We start from the raw sequence: 16627 nt of genomic DNA, 5'->3' as shown, positions 1-16627 counted from the left end.
AACAAAGATTCAGACTTTGATTGGTTAAACTAAACACAGGAGCCACTTTCAACAGAGACCCAAATGAAGCAACATTTGAACATCCTCGCCTTGTATTTTTACAGTACTCCCAAACCTTTTTGGGCTAAAGGTTGTGCCAAACCAGGGCCCCTCACAGCGAAGCGAGTACTCCCAAGCTCCACAATAAAGTCGACAGACTGACCGAGAAAATGGCTAGTCGTGACACTAATATGAGATGGAAATACATCACTAGGGCAATATAGAGTAGTGCCATAAATGAGTAAACGTTTATGCTTTACGCTATATGGTTCATTGAAAAATATATTTTGTTTGAAAAATCATTCGAAACTCATTTTTGCTCTAACTATTATGAAATTTAAAGCATTCATTACCAAACATCTAGACATTTATTCTAGTAATGATTTTTAAAACTTTCACCAATAATTTCAGAAGTATTGACTTTTAAAGTTTACCGAAACTTTTACATAAACTTTTAGCGTTCCGTTTCCTTATATACTCCTTTGTAAGAGTGGGATAAAAACCTGAAGTGCAGTGTTCTTGTAGTCATTTGATATGCATGACTTCAGGAATAAAAATAAGACACTGCTAAGATCAGAAAATGCAGATATTTGTTAATGATGTGAACGTTACTATAAAATTTAAAAACAATTAAGAAAGTGGTCGTTTTCAATGAATTGTATAGTTAAAAAAATTGAAGTTGATATATGTATGGCACTGTGCTGTATGCTAAGCATTGCGGGACTATTCTGGAATTCTCTCACGTTACAAAATTAGGAATATAAGTGCGTATTTCTAACCCGTATGAAATAAAGGTTGTTCAAATATAATGTGCATGTTCAGATTGTTAAAAAGGCAGCCAGAGAAAAGGACATTGTTTGATACTACATACTCAGTACAAACCAAATGGGATTGATGAATTTCGCATTGTACAAAAGAAACGTGTCATTTTGCTTCGGGTAATACGTTGTTGGGCTGGAATCGATATTTAATCAGTAATATGCTATCATTAATCTGCATTTCCAAATTTCAATCGTAAACAAGTAAACATAAATTGTGTGCACTTCCCAATAATGTATCTATTTTATCGCAAAACTAACCGATGAGCAGCAGTTTGATATACAGATGTTAAATGTAATACCAAAGATTTTAGCGATAGTCAACAGGGGTCAGGGACGATGCTTTGATTGTAAATTGACTTGTACGGTCCCACCCTCCACGGACGTACCCTGTTTTTCATTTCAACGATATTACTTCAAGTAGTAAGAATATAAGTCTGTCTGACGCAGTTATACTCAAAATACGAAGCCTCGGGGACCGCCATCATTTATGCTCCGATTGCTATCTGATGTATATTATTCTAATGCAATCTATTGAATAATCACCACTATAAAGCTATCATATTGTGGGCGTGGTTTTACGTGCACAACCTGGTAGTACAATAGGGGTTGACCTTGAGGAATATGTTTTTCTTGAGTAAATACTACTTTATGTACGAAAGCCTATTAGGATTAAACTAAGGGGAAATGATAAATAGGAAGGTGTAATATACCAAAGTGAACAGGCGTTATGACGCGAAAAAGGCGTAATTACGCGAAAAAAGGCGTTATCAGGTCTGTTCAAAAGGCGTTATTACTTATACTGGTTATATACACCTAGGTATAATATTTTAGTCATGTTGTTGTTGTTTTTATTTTACTTATGTATTCATCTTTTGTTTATGTTTGCTTGTTTCATTCCGGACATGGGTTTAATTCAATATATATATATATATCCAATAATAAAAATCAAGAAACACAAAACTCGAATAACATTTCACTGTTAGCGCTTTCGGCTTTAATGCCTCTTCAAACAGTTATAAAATGAAATAATATATAATATATATATGTGAGTCGATATCCACTTCCCTTCTGCCTTTGATTTTACAGCAGACATATTAGGAACTTGCAGAAAACAAACGTACAGTTAAGTTTTTATGAACATACAGTTACATGTAAACTCCTCCTATAAGTGAGAATATATACACATTTGTGGACAGACTCGTACCATTCATTGTTTTTTGGGACAGATCGAGTTCTGAAAGTTCCCTTAAAAAACTTCCTTCAGATGTTCAAGAGAAGAAATATCTCATCTGAACCCAAGTTTGCATAAGAGTCAGTTCAGCATAGTTATTAAAGGTTGACTCATTCATTTGACTATTTTTTAAAAAGACACAAATCAGACACAAATCAATTTTTGGAGTGCATAAAGACGGAAACAATTTTAAAGACGGTAGTTTACCTTTGCTTTATAAATGCATATTTTTCAATTCCATTACATGTTTTGTTTGGGGGGGTGTGTGTGTAAAAAAGTGGTTTATTCTAGAGCTTGTTTCCAGAACACCAGAACAATCTTCGATTATTTTTAATTAACAATACAGTTAAACACTTATCCCGAAGTAGAGGAGAAGACCTGGAAAACAAGGCGGAGGACACCAGTTTCCCAGATCGTCTCTTTTATCCTACCGAAGGATAACAGTTGACTGGTACCCAAGAAGTCACGCAAAAAGTGTGTAATCTATTAAATAATTCTTAATTCAGATAATAAAATCATGCAAGTCTCAGTTCTGTGTTGTTGTTTTTGTTTTTGTTTTTTGTTTTTTGTTGTTGTTTTTTTTGGTCATCGAATTTAATAGTAGCCATACTGAAAATGAAACTGTCGCTTGGTTAAAAACATCACGGAGACGTCAAAGGCCAGATACCAGTTCATTTTTGTGACCGAGAAACAGTTTGACTGTTTACTGATATACAAAATCATAGCCAAAAGCTAGGGAACCAGTTAGAAATGACTAATTATAATTTGTATAGTAAGGTACACTGTAGGTAATAACATTAATCACCACATCCCGGTATATTTGTCCAGGAGATGTGCTTGTCGAGACCTTCTAGCGATATAACGGCTATGTTATCGATACCATATGTTTCTGATCCAACTGTGTAAACAAGAGGCATTGGAAGTAAATATTGGTTTGTGTGACATTATAGAGCACGTACAAATTAAATGTCTATAGATAGCCACTAGCGGTAGTTAACATTCCATCATTCGGCCCACTGGTCTATTCTGGCTATTGTTTATAGTCTTCATAATTTTGATAGTTATACATGTATACTTTCTAATGGCTTACTCGTCTTTTAGGATGCATCGTCTTTGATTGTCAATACATACATACATACAGACAGACAGACACATGCACGCACACACATACTTACATGTATATGAAAGAAGGAGAGAGTGAGTGAGAGATTATCAGCTGGCGTACCACTATTTAAGCTTTTCTTCTCCTCGTATATATATTCTATACATTAATGTCTTTTAATCACAATCTGGTATACTAGTTATATATTAGTGATATAGACCGGGTTTATTTTTGCATGTTCATGTGTTCATGCTTTTGAGACATTGTTTTGAAATATGGTTTGTGTGTATGTCTGTATTTGTGCGTATTAACAGGAAGGCCCTAACAATGCGTACACTAACCAGGCCACCTTCTTGAAATAAAATATTATTATTTTACTATACTTAGATGAGAAACAGTCTTTGCTTATGCATGCAAACAAAATATAAATTACAAACTAAATATATTTAATTCTAGAAAAACCCTTCAATCTGGCATGCAATCAATCAATCAATGCATACGAGTGGATGCTTTATTATCTGGTGTGAAGTCGTGACCGCCAGTACTACTAGTGAACACACTAATCCTAATCCCACTTCTCTGTTAAAACACCTGTCTAGTGTGTAGTTATCCCGAGACTCAACCACGAAATGAAGTTACATGTGCGGATATACCGTTTTAACCGTTTTAACACTTAAAAGAGTATGATGAAGGGAATGAGGTTTACAGAATTTGAAATGACAACTATACAAGACAATTAAAGTACCATTCAATTTTATTATCTAAAAATATAAAAGGCAAGTTACAAAACTCTTTCAAAAGACTTTCTATGAGTTTTTAAAAAAAAATCTATTTGGTATTAGCTGTATATTGCCTGGGTTCCCCCAAGGCATCAAAACATATCCCTATCCAAAATTCATCATAATAGCAACACAGTTTTAAATTCCTTTAAAATTAATCATTATCGGTTTTATATACAAAATCAAATCTCTCAAATGTACTTGAAACATCGGGAAATTATATACAGTAAAGCACTCAATCATTATGCCATTTTTCCTTCCCTACTGGTCAGTTTACAAAGCGAAAATGATAGGCAAGAAGATCACTAAGCAGCCTAGCACTGCAGACAGTCTAAAGCTGGACGCAGAGCCTTTTCTTGATACGTGTTGGCGAGACTCTTTATAGAAAGTCGTGGAATTGCAAACATTGTCTTTGAGCACTGCTTGTAAAGTATTGTCTTTCTGACATGTTGAAGGGAGCATAGTGCATTCAAATTCGTTCTTCAATCCCACTCCAGCTTTGCTACAAGACTGTTTCCAAGCTGCCATGTCACAACCCAAGTGATCGACACGGATTCTACAACGAGCAATGCATTTCAAATGTTATCATAAAAATGCTTATTCGACATACTGTTGGTATCTTTATTAGATGGCGAAATTAATGGTTAGTTTATAAATATATTTAGAAATTTGCTCATTGTCGAATGATATAACAATTGCTGACTTTTTCTGTTAAAACCATAAAATAATGGACATTTTTAAAGCTTGAAACAATAGGCATTAGCTATCTGAGAAGTACACTATTAACCAATCCGGGGGAGGGGGTGAATAATCGTATTGACCGAGAAAATGTATATAATTGATTTATTATATTATTGAATAATTCAAAACATCTAAACAGGATACCAGAGTCTGCAAAATGATACCCTGTCGGCCATCATGGGTTACAGCTAGAGTGCAGGACCTAGTTGAAAACGATTGGAGACGCAAGATTTTGTTTATCATATGATTGAATGATTTACAACATGGAAACCAGCTACTAGAGTTCACCAATCGATACAGGATCGACCACATTTACTTACAGCTAGAATGCAAGACCTAGTCGAAAGTGATCCGAGAGGCGAATTTTTATTGGACGACCAATTTGTTGATCTCAGCCAGAAAGGTCGGACTTATTCAATCATTTGATAAAATTAATTACAAATGCCAAAAACATGTTGTTATACACCTAAAAAGATTTCCTATATAAAACTAATACGATTTAGAAGTAACATTTTTACTGTTAAACCAATTTTCACACTCGTGGTCTATTGACGGGTCAACAGTTTACGAACTGTTGACCAAGCAATATAGTCTGCTTTATTTCTATTGGCTATGTAAGTCAAGTGTTCTCGGTCTGTTGCTTTGTTTACGTAATGACGAGGTTCACTGATGAAGATACAGAATTTATTAGATGGAACGCAGAACAGAAACACGAAAAATGTAATTATTGATTATTAATTAGGATATTATGAAGGGTTTTTTTAAACTAGTGGATGCGTTGGTAAATGTATACAATCCCTCTGTCATGTTAAAAGTTCAAAGTCAACAAACCATGTGCATCTAGTAAAATATCCTAACAATTGAAAGTGAATAACAAAACAATTATAGACTGTGTCCTCGGACAACAGCTGTTTTGTTTGACCCTTGAACGGATATGTTGCCCTCAGCCCAACAGGCCCGTTCTCGGGTCAAACAAAACAGCTGTTGTCCTCGAACCCAGTCAATAACTGTATGATATTGCATGACCTAAATTTCGCCTCAGTCAATATATCTTTTGGATTAATAATTCTCATACATGCATTTCAACAAAATAAATAATAGTATGTCAACCACACTGAAGAATTCTGGTTGAACAAAAGTTCTCGCATTGATGTTTTTTTTCCACCCACTAATGTTTTTGAAAACGTTCTTACTTGCAATACTCAGAGAAGAATCCTTTCATATCGAGATTTTGCTGGATCTGCCTGGCGGCCAAGTCTACCATATTGGCCGACATGGAGTCCAGACATTTCTGTACAGCATCACTGGGCCTTTGGAAGCAAACCAGTCCTTCTACGTACACTGAGAATAAACTCATTTTCATTAAAATATGTATTTGCTAATAATTTTCTAGAAATAGTCCTCATCTATTGTTATTGCATGGATGATTATGGATTCGATTGACTCCAATTTGTATTTCATGTCTGAAAAGAAGTATATAATGCATGACATCGCCCCAACTGATTTTCTCCCGAAATTATTTTTTTGAAAACCTAACAGTTAAATAAATATCGCCCTAAAATGAATGTACCACACTATTCCTACCGTCAATATCTTCACAGAGGAGATCTATGCTTGCCTCCATAGAGGCGTGGTCATAACCTGTCAGCAACATGTACTCATTGGCTCCTTCACAACTGTCAATCACTTTACGCATACACGAAAACAGCGTGCTTTTTACCCTGAAACCCACAGAAAACACATGAAAATGCAGTGCAGTGTTTATAGTGAATATGTCCAAAATTTTATACTACTTCAAAATTTAAAAAAAACCCTTTCCCCTACGATATCAAACTAATCTGTTGAAGAACTGACCCACAAAATCTAGCGGCCGATTCTTTGTCCTTCCCGATGATGGCTCCTTTGATTTCTGTATCGTTGGAACCAAACATGTTGGGACTAAGCCCAGCTGTTGTATAGCATTGCTGCATGTTTCTGTCAAGTGTGCGCATACAAGAGTTGGCTTGGGGCATGACACCTAACATAAAGAAATTTATTTATTTCATTAAGTACATCATGTATGTGTATCAATGTAGAACAACAGAATGCATTTTTAAGCTTGTTAGAATACATGTCTTACCTGCACCACAAGCATTTTGTAGAGCGGTTAATCGTCTCACAACTTGGTTTTCTGCGAAGTTGAATTCTGCACTGTTTGTACACGGGGGCTTCCCGCGCATGTTTAAAGTCGGTGGAACTACGCATTGTATTATCTGGGCTCTTATGCTGGAAGATTGAAATAAACAATTCCCAAAATAAGTTTAAAGCAATGTACATTTGTTATTGGATATTCTTGAAATGCTTTATTTTCTGTCATAGTTTAAGTAATTTCGATTGTGCAAAATGAAGATGGCGAATGCATTCTCCATGCATTACATATCTGATTAATACAAATCTATCAATTGCTGGACTGCATGCTGACCACGGTCAGCGACGATGATTTGATTGATGACATCATCTGAGTCATACAACTGTAGAGTCCAACTCAACAGCCCAACGTTTTCTTCACTTAAAGTGGATTAAATCTTTAAGGTTCAGCCTAATGGCATATTTTTACATTTCCAATTCTAATAATAGCCATTTCCTCACGAATGCGATAAGATGTGAACAATGTGCGTATGAATCTTGATAAATATAGTACGCCTATTCTAACAGCTGTGAATTCCAACAAAAATGAAAGTAGAAGGTAAACAAAAAATAAATTTCAATTTTGAAAATACACTAGAGTAAGAACTGCAACGCTGCATGCCGGCATGCTTTTCACGAAGCGCTAACGCTTTATGAAGTATGCTGGCGTAACGTGTCACAGTTCACGCCCTCATGTATTTTCAACAACTGAAATTCATTTCTTAAATAAAGTTTTTGGAAACGTTTCAAGTGATGTGAATATATTTACGTTTACATGATAATACATACATGTATATGTTTAAAGTTAAATGGTGGTGGTGGTGTGTACAATTAAATGGTGGTGTTGTGTACGTGTATACAATTAAACGGTGGTGTTGTGTACGTGTATACAATTAAACGGTGGTGGTGTGTACGTGTTGACAATTTAATGGTGGTGTGTACGTGTTTTCAGTTAAATGGCGGTGTCATGTACATGTGTACTATTTAATGGTGGTGGTGTGTACGTGTTTACATTTAAATGGTGGTGCCATCTACATGTATACAATTAAATGGTGGTGTTGTGTACGTGTTCACAGTTAAATGGTGGTGGTGTATAATGTATACAATTAAATGGTGGTGGTGTGTACGTGTTCACAATTAAATGGTGGTGGCGTGTACATAAATACAATTAAATGGTGTAGTTTGTACGTGTTCACGATTAAATGGTGGAGGTGTGTACATGTTCACAGTTCTGTATTGATACAGTTGAATGGTGTTTGCTTAATACTTACCCACATAACGTTTTCCGAAGATCCATTATATTTGCATTAGCGGGTAATGGTGCTATAGTCCCATTTGTCAACACAGCGTCAATAGTCCTCATTGGAAGCCCAGACCTCTGAAAACAGGAAGCACTGAGTTGTTCGACTTCCCGCACACACTGATTTTGAGGAGCAGGTGGAATTTGCTGTTGAGTGTTGCCGTAAGAAAATGTACAGAATCCTGTTAAAATAGAAAAATTTGTCACTCAAATCTGTTATCAAATTATCACATTTTTTCTTTATAAAAGTCGTTTCTCAACAAATACATTCTTTGGAATGCGTGCTGAAAGATAGTTATTAGATACAATTAAAAATATATATACAGTGTAACAATTAAAGGTTTGTTCAATAGTATTCACCCCCACCTCAATCAGTTCGAATCAGGTGGGTTTTTGTTGTTGTTGCTAATACATAATTAAACGACAATTTGTTATATACAGTACATGTACATCATTACAAGAAATAAGTTCTGTAGATATATGTGTGTGTAATGATAAAACTTTCAGCATAACTTAACTTACCTATAATAGAAAACAAGAGCCACATGATTTCACCTTGCCTGATACCAATTTTGCCAAAAGTGAAATGGGCAAATACTAGGTGTGCAGTGTTTAAGTATTTGAAGTGATGATTAATTGATGTGAATAATTATGCTGTAAAAAGTATTTAGCAGCTAGATGACCTAGTGTACATTCCAACGATTCGTCACCACTGTCGTTTATATACGTATCCATGTCTCACCAAATTCCGACAAGACTGACTGATTCACCATGTATCCCTGGGTATCCTTCTCTCGTGAGATTTAGACATCTTTGACGTCAATGTTTACACACTCTTTTTTTACTTTCTTAAAGCAAAATGTCATGAAAAGTCGATATTTCACCAAATATGTGCGGGACACCAAAATGTATGGGAAGTTAACTCAGATTACACACGAGTACAGGTATCCCGAGGGGTTTCATTTATCAATAGATATTTACTCACTAAAATGTGTACTATAACTGACAGAACATACCTGAATTTCCCTTAAAATTGTATTTTACATCCTTGTTATGTCAAATCAAATGTATTTGATCTATTTGTTGAAAACATATGCATATATGTGCATATTGTACCATCATTTTTTGTTTCATGTTTATCATGTATGATATTATCTGCAATATCTTTTATAAGCAAAAAGGTTTTTATTTTTCAATATGTCGTCTTTCCGATTGTATGATAGAAAAACACCTGTAATATTCAATCAGCAACATAATCGATATCTTCTTTTTCACATATTTCATGATATACATGTACAACCTGTTTATATAACTCCACGAGGAGAGATCTAGGGAGACGATATTTTATTTCACATATATCAAGAATTATTGCGAAGAAGGAATTAATCCCTCACATGGCAGATACGCATTTTTACGCATCTCCAATAAAAGATTTATTTAAAGTCTGAAAATAAGGATTATAATATTCAACTGATAGAATGAAAATCAACAAATCACAAAAAAAACTATCTACGATAGAACCATGCAAAAGCGAAAAAAAAATATTATGGAAGGTGTTGTCAGTTTTTCAGACCTTTTTATAATATTTCAAAAGTAATTTGCTAATCATATAATATTTTGTGAAAAAATCGATGAGTACCCGAACTAACATCTAATGGGTCATTCTATTTTTAGCACAATATATTCATATCAATTTCATGCATTTTTTCAATTTCAATTTCTATATTTCTTTGAGCCAACTGGCTCATCAGAGTAACAATTAAACACAATGATAATTGAAGGAAATTCAGAGAGAGAAAGAGAGTGAACGTACAAAGTAAACAGGTAAATGATTAAACATCAATGTGACATTTTCTTGATAGTATAGCAGCACTCAACGAATTTCAACAAATCGCTGACATTACTAGTAGTTAATAGTTGAATTAATTTAAAAACACTTGGTCTAGAATAACAATACTTCTTCAAAAAGTAATTCCTCAAATCGTTACACAGTGGACATTTCAATATGAAGTGAAATTCGTCCTTAATATCATGCAGATCACAATATGTACATAATCTATTAGATTTGATAACGTTGTACATTTTCAATATCCAAAAGATGGTTAGACAACCTCAATTTAGTTAATAACCTTCTGTATTTTTTTATCCATGGGTATACCTTGTTAAATATGTTTGTAAACAGAAATTATCGATAAGGTGTTGATATAAGTAGCCTTTTGAAGATCTAACAATATTTTCAAACAAATTTTGTTTATATACATCTAGAAGTCTTTGATTTATAACAGAAAAATATTTAAAGTCTACGTGATTTTCTGACATATATATTTTAAACCAAGTGATGACAGAAATCCACTTGTCATTTCGTATCACTAAATAATCACATATGATTTCAGTTCCGCATAATCTTTGAATAAGTGAACATAACTTTTAAGTTCATTCTCCAGATTTAAGTCGTATATTGTTGTAAGTAGTAAGATTATGTAATCCCAAATTAAATGCTGTTTTTAGTGGGTTATAAAACCCTAAAAAAATGCTTGAAATAAATAGTTTCCTACTTCAAAACACAGAATTATGCATGGAAGGTGAAGATAATGAACAGTGATCAATCTCATAACTCCTATTAGCAGGGGCGGGTCCAGGAATTGCAGTTACGGGGGGCGCCACTTTATGAAACAGGGGGTCTGGGGGCCGCCTAAAGGCGAAGCCCCCGGAAGCTCTGGGATTTTACAAATTTTATAGGGCTTGAGCTATGTCTCCTATGTAGTCATTTGTACTATTTTCTATCATTTCTAATAAGGTGAAATTAATAAAATGACGCAAATTTTAAGGGTTTTTGGAACAAATTAAGTTCCCAATAAAGTAATGCAAGAAATCAATAGATTTGGAGTGGAAGAAATTATTACTTCTTTTATCGTTTAGTACATTTTTCTAAACAAGATACCCCGATTTACCTTAAATTTGAAAATTTTAGGGGGGGGGGGGCGCACCGGCTGCGCCCCCCTTCAATCTGCCACTGAACATGGTATAGATTTTGTCTCTGTATATCCTGTAATATGGTATACGTTTTATCTCCGATTTATCCTGTAACATGGTATAGGTTTTGTTTTCGATTTATTCTGTAAATGGTATAAATGTTATCAACGATTTATCCTGTAACATGGTATAAGTTTTATCTCGATTTATCCTGTAATATGGTATAAGTTTTATCTCTATTTATCATGTAACATGGTATAGATTTCATCTCATATCTATGTTGTAATATGATATACGTTTGATCTCCGATTTATCCTGTAATATGGTATAAGTTTTATCTCGATGTATCCTGTAAAATGGTATAAGTTTTATTTCGATTTATCCTGTAATATGGTATAAGTTTTATTTCGATGTATCCTGTAATATGGTATAAGTTTTATCTCGATGTATCCTGTAATATGGTATACGTTTTATCTCTGATTTATCCTGTAATATGGTATAAGTTTTATCTCGATGTATCCTGTAACATGGTATAAGTTTTATCTCGATGTATCCTGTAATATGGTATAGGTTTTATCTCTGATTTATCCAGTAATATGGTATAGGTTTTATCTTCCACTGAATGAAACAGACGACTGTTACTACAGAAATGTTTATTGCGGTACATCAATAGAATATCTATACATATATATACAGATACAGCAATCATACAAACCTAATTCAACATCAAGAGAATTTTGAACATGTTACATAATCGAAATCAATCTAAATTTACAAAATGAAACATCAACTTCCCACACGCTAGGCAAATTTTGTGCTGATCCAAATTATACTTTCAAGTGATATTACATTGTTTGACATAATTTATCTTCTAAAGGCATTTCAATGACATTTTCAGTAAGGTATTGCTTCTCTCTTCATAGAAAATGAAAGGTTTTATAATACGTTCATTATAATTTATCAATATGAATTAAAGAAATTAGCATATAACCACAAAAACCAGTAAAGCACAAATAAGCGAGAATATGATAGTAAAGGGTACATTAAAAGTAAACAGATTTACTTGTCCGATTCATTGTATATCTTTAATCTGACGGTCCCCTAACATGGACAATCACGTCGACGCATTTTTCAGTCCAGGGGCTCCGATTCCACTCCAGTGGTTGCTTGGATATTCTGGATGCCAATCCCGCGCTTTTTCTCGTCGACGTCCTTGACGGCGGAGCATTCGTCTGTACTGGCGCTCAGAATCGCGACCACGGTATTGTTTGAACTCTTCATGACCACGTCGTATTCCTAATGGCTCATCTTCCTGGCAGCCGGTGCTATACTGGTTTAAAAATCTGCCAAGTTTCCGTGCCAGTTTCCAGGGTTTTATTTTCAAGTCGCCATTCATTCCAACCGTCAAAGTGAGAATCCCAAAGTCGTGTTCGTCTCCGTTCTTTTTGCAGCGAGCAGTAGTTTCATCACGCATAGAACGCTGACATTCTTTCGCCCTGCGTCTTCCTTGAGATTTTCCTTCCAGGGGATCTCCATTTCCCCCAGTGTCTTCCTGACCTTCAGTAGAGTCTTCTTGTAGTCCGGTTGCTCCGTCAGACTCGTCCTTTCTTCTGTGCCTTCTACGGCACTTTTTCTTTTCCTTCTCGGAATTGGTATTCTCATCTGTTACATCATCTTCTTCATCACTTTTTCTATATTTGCATGCTCTCTTTCTTTCTCTTTTTTCACATACATCCCTTTCCTTTTGCTCTTCGCTTTTGCTATCGTCGATGGTCATGGTTTCGACAAGTTCGGATATTTCAGGTTCTCTGTCGTACTTTTGATGGATAGTTGAAGTGTCATCATTCTGTTCCTTAATCATCATTGCCCTTCGTCTGTAACTTTTGCATCGTCTTCCAAAACATTTTCTCTCTAGACCTGCATTTGATTCGCAGTCATGCTGTCGCATACCTTTTATAGTCATCTTCAGCACGATTTTTCCCATTTGGTGTCTATGTCGCCTGCAACTTCTCTTACCAACGGGCATCCCAAGTGTTTCTGGTTTCCTCCCCCTTTCTTGTGGAGGAACTGATGCAGAACGTCTGCATCTTCTTCCTTCTCCGTGCAATATCTTTCCGCAACCTGCACGGTTTCTTCCGTAAAAACGAGTGGTTGGGGCCGACTTTGCTCGCCTGCAGGATTTCATCCATCGATTTTCCCGATTTCTCACGCGAGAACGGCAGTTTTCATAAGTCATGAGCTCGCTGTCCAATGTCTGCCTTAAATATCGAGCAAATCGACGGTGATTCCTCCGACTCCCCTTCTCATCTCTACTCCAGCGGTGTCCTACATTTTCAGGGCATACATCATTCGGGATCTGATGGTGATCTCCATCATTACATCTTAAAGCCCTTTTCTGTTGTCTACCATAGCCACATCCAGACCGATGTCCATGGATGTTTTTCCAAGGTTTATCAAACCCATCAACATTTTCTCGATGCATGCGCTTCCACATCCTTCTTTCAGATGGTTGCTGTTCACTCACCTCTCTTTGGCATCTTCTGCGCCTCATGAATGGTGCTGGACTCAACGATCTCTGACCTCGGCCAAATCTCCCTAGACCGTAGCGACGTTCCCATCTTCTAGGTCGAAATTCCTCAGCAGTCATCTCGGTCTGCAACCAAAAAAATAAAATTAATACATTTATTAACGGTTTACCGTAACATGCGTGATCAACACTAATATATTAATTTTAACTGTTTAGTGGGTCACCGCAGCAGTTAATATAATGTATATATAGCCTAATTAAAATTTTATTTGGATTACACATAAACTTAAGAGATACACGTTAAAATTTGAATCACCTACAAACACGTATGGGCAAATTAAATTAAATCTATAACTGTCTAGTTAAATACCTTTAGAACGTCAGGATTGTTATCAAATTCCACTTTTCTCCCCGCTAAGATGTTAGAGCAATCTATGAATTAAAAATAAAAGTGCAAGTATAATATAGAACAAAAACACTATTCAGACTTCCTATCATGTTAAAGGTAAGTCTTCTTGAAAGAGATTTTAATATAAATCTTATGATAAATACTGTCATAATTAGTTTTCAAACCTTTTAATCTCTGAATGAAGATTCTCAGAGTCTCATCGCCAATGGTCTTTGTCGCCTCTTGGAATTCCTCGTCAGTCGATATCACGACTAGGTCATTTTCATCATCTGCAATGATATGTATAATACTTTAAAGAAATATTTAAATACATCGGTCAACGGCTGAGGAGAACATCGTAACAGCTGTAGCTTTGAAATTGCTCATACAATCATCATAATCTGACACTATAAATATATCTACAATTGTCTTTTGTGATACATGTACGCGTTTGTATCCATCGTCAAAGAGCTATGAGTGACAATGGCCCAATTTCAACCCTAATTCCCTAAACATTTTAAAATTCATGTGAAATCTTTCCAACTTTGAAATACTGTACATTTCATTCAAACGTCATCTCCTTTTGAAAGTTTTCAACGATAAAACCATGAAAATATTTGCTACCAGTTTCACAACGTTTCTAATAGTTTGACGTCAGAAATGGAGCAGTCAATATTTCGTCGTAATTTTATCACTAATAAAACATTTCCGTTTGTGATTTTATGTTTCAATAACACCGAATGCATTAGAGAGTCATTCCACTATTGACCGGTCTTCGAAAGAAACATCTGCAATGCGTTCAGCCTAAAATGGGTACTACATTTGCAATCGGAACATCACTCGGCCTATTTCGGATTCTCCGGATTAGGTCGAGTGATGTTCCGATTGAGTCTTGTATTATAGACATATCAGAAGATATGTACAATATATGTAAGTATTTTCTTCAGTTATGAAACATATTATTCTTTCCTCCCCAGTTTAAAGCTATTAAAATAGGATCCAGGTAACTTCATTCATAGCGACCTATATTTTCGGTGGAACTACATGTAATTAACTGTGTTGTGAAAGGTCTCTTTATTCTTTGAAAGTACTGACTTTTTTGTCTCAAGTAGAACACACACACACAAAATCATAAATGTAGGAACAAGTCTTAATTCACAAAATTTTACACAATATTTTTATTTTGCTTCGTTAAAATACGATTGTCATGTAAGGGGGCTAAATTTACAGTCTTTCTGTGACACAAATACTATAAAGCTAGTACTGGTGGACTCGATAAGACTATTTTTCAAAACATCTTACCTTTCCAGTGGAACTTAAATGTTCCGCTGCTTTCTACAAACAATGCTGACACTCTCGTCTCAAATTCGCTAAAGTCGGAGTCGTTTTCCAGCGTTATTCGTCTGATTTCTGGCTCACTGGCCGACATCAAGGTTACTTTCACTTTCACCATGTTTGTTGATGCACGTGGAATTGTTTACAAACAAATCGCAATTTCACAAATACTTTATAAAACAATAAGTATTTTACAGTACCTGTGGTAATTTGATAGACTTATACGTTAAGCTGCTATCAATCTTCACTTGGGCGCCTGTGTGCTCAATCGCGCTTAGGGCGCCTTTATATAGGCGCCTGCTAGATGAGTCATGTGACTGGTATTTCGTAATCCCCAAAATCACGTGAGGTGTCAAGGTAAGTTCACTTCTCATTAATATTCATGATCCCTATATATTTATTGCTAGTTCTCAATAATATCATTACATTTTCTGTATGGAAATATTATATAAGACATAACTTATAATGTATATATCATTCTACCTTCTTTTCTAAACAATTTGATACTTTTAAGTAGTCGCCATTCGAATAGCTAATATAAATATTCATAACGCGTGGGCTTGCGGAATTCTCGATATCTATTTTAAGACTTTAATTATCACATGACTTTTATTAGCGCCCTATAAAAGCGCCAATTGGCGCAAAAGCGCGCTCACTGACACCAGTCGGACATTACACATGAATATGTTTTTATGACTCATGAGAAATATTGAGTGTTTAACATTCGTGAACAGTTGTAAATTACGAAGCAAATACACTACCTATTCACAAAAATGAAAGTAAACGTCATGTCAGAAACTGGGATAATTCTCAGCGAATTTGATGTTATAGAAGGCACAGGGGCTAAGCCCGTTTTGGGCCCGAACTCTGTGATACCATAAATATAGAAAGGGGTCTAACTCTGACACAGATAAAAAACTAACCACTCGCTTCAAATGCCTAAAAAATCTTAAACTAGGTAATCTATGCGTAATTTGTCGTTTTCCTTGCATAGATTAATGTTTTAACTACTTGCATGCCCAAGTCACTGGTTCTTAAAATAACAAAGATATACGTCATCGTTCTCTCGATTTCACTTGTTTATTTTTACTAGGACATTTACCGGTCCAGGTCACGGAGTCGTTTCTCGCCTATGACAGCAGCGAAATTCAGACTAGTATGGAAGATTTCGGACCTGTCAATTAAAATTTCACATCAATTATACGCTACTTACTTCCTCATATTT

The 16627-nt window shown here is 35.3% G+C and overlaps 2 protein-coding genes across 2 annotated transcripts; both read right to left on the bottom strand.

The window, feature by feature from the left end:
- Nucleotides 1-3929: 3929 nt before the first annotated feature.
- Nucleotides 3930-8726, bottom strand: LOC125683288 (uncharacterized). Its single transcript, XM_056144230.1, has 7 exons — nt 8702-8726; nt 8151-8361; nt 6833-6978; nt 6568-6730; nt 6298-6434; nt 5907-6054; nt 3930-4528 (listed from the first exon to the last, which is right to left on the bottom strand). Exons 1-7 carry the CDS (start codon nt 8724-8726, stop codon nt 4246-4248), a joined length of 1113 nt encoding a protein of 370 aa, XP_056000205.1. The 3' UTR covers nt 3930-4245.
- A 3064-nt stretch (nt 8727-11790) lies between these two features.
- On the bottom strand, nt 11791-15743 carry LOC125683287 (uncharacterized). Its single transcript, XM_048924297.2, has 4 exons — nt 15370-15743; nt 14253-14357; nt 14050-14111; nt 11791-13805 (listed from the first exon to the last, which is right to left on the bottom strand). Exons 1-4 carry the CDS (start codon nt 15518-15520, stop codon nt 12267-12269), a joined length of 1857 nt encoding a protein of 618 aa, XP_048780254.2. The 5' UTR covers nt 15521-15743; the 3' UTR covers nt 11791-12266.
- Nucleotides 15744-16627: the final 884 nt, after the last annotated feature.

The sequence above is a fragment of the Ostrea edulis genome, chromosome 1 (assembly GCF_947568905.1).
Source record: "Ostrea edulis chromosome 1, xbOstEdul1.1, whole genome shotgun sequence".
In the NCBI taxonomy this organism is placed as follows: Eukaryota; Metazoa; Mollusca; class Bivalvia; order Ostreida; family Ostreidae; genus Ostrea; species Ostrea edulis.
This window is presented reverse-complemented; position numbering and strand designations above follow the sequence as displayed.

What these genes read in the sequence shown, in the direction of transcription:
- LOC125683287 (XM_048924297.2), bottom strand. Translation starts at nt 15,520, where the DNA reads ATGGTGAAAGTGAAAGTAACCTTGATGTCGGCCAGTGAGCCAGAAATC. An exon ending in ATTTAAGTTCCACTGGAAAG is followed by an intron (nt 14,358 to 15,369) that starts GTAAGATGTTTT and finishes ATATCATTGCAG; the next exon opens with ATGATGAAAATGACCTAGTC. An exon ending in CTTCATTCAGAGATTAAAAG is followed by an intron (nt 14,112 to 14,252) that starts GTTTGAAAACTA and finishes TTTAATTCATAG; the next exon opens with ATTGCTCTAACATCTTAGCG.
- LOC125683288 (XM_056144230.1), bottom strand. Translation starts at nt 8,726, where the DNA reads ATGTGGCTCTTGTTTTCTATTATAG. An exon ending in TCGGCCGCTAGATTTTGTGG is followed by an intron (nt 6,435 to 6,567) that starts GTCAGTTCTTCA and finishes TGTGGGTTTCAG; the next exon opens with GGTAAAAAGCACGCTGTTTT. An exon ending in TTCTTCTCTGAGTATTGCAA is followed by an intron (nt 4,529 to 5,906) that starts GTAAGAACGTTT and finishes TGCTCGTTGTAG; the next exon opens with AATCCGTGTCGATCACTTGG.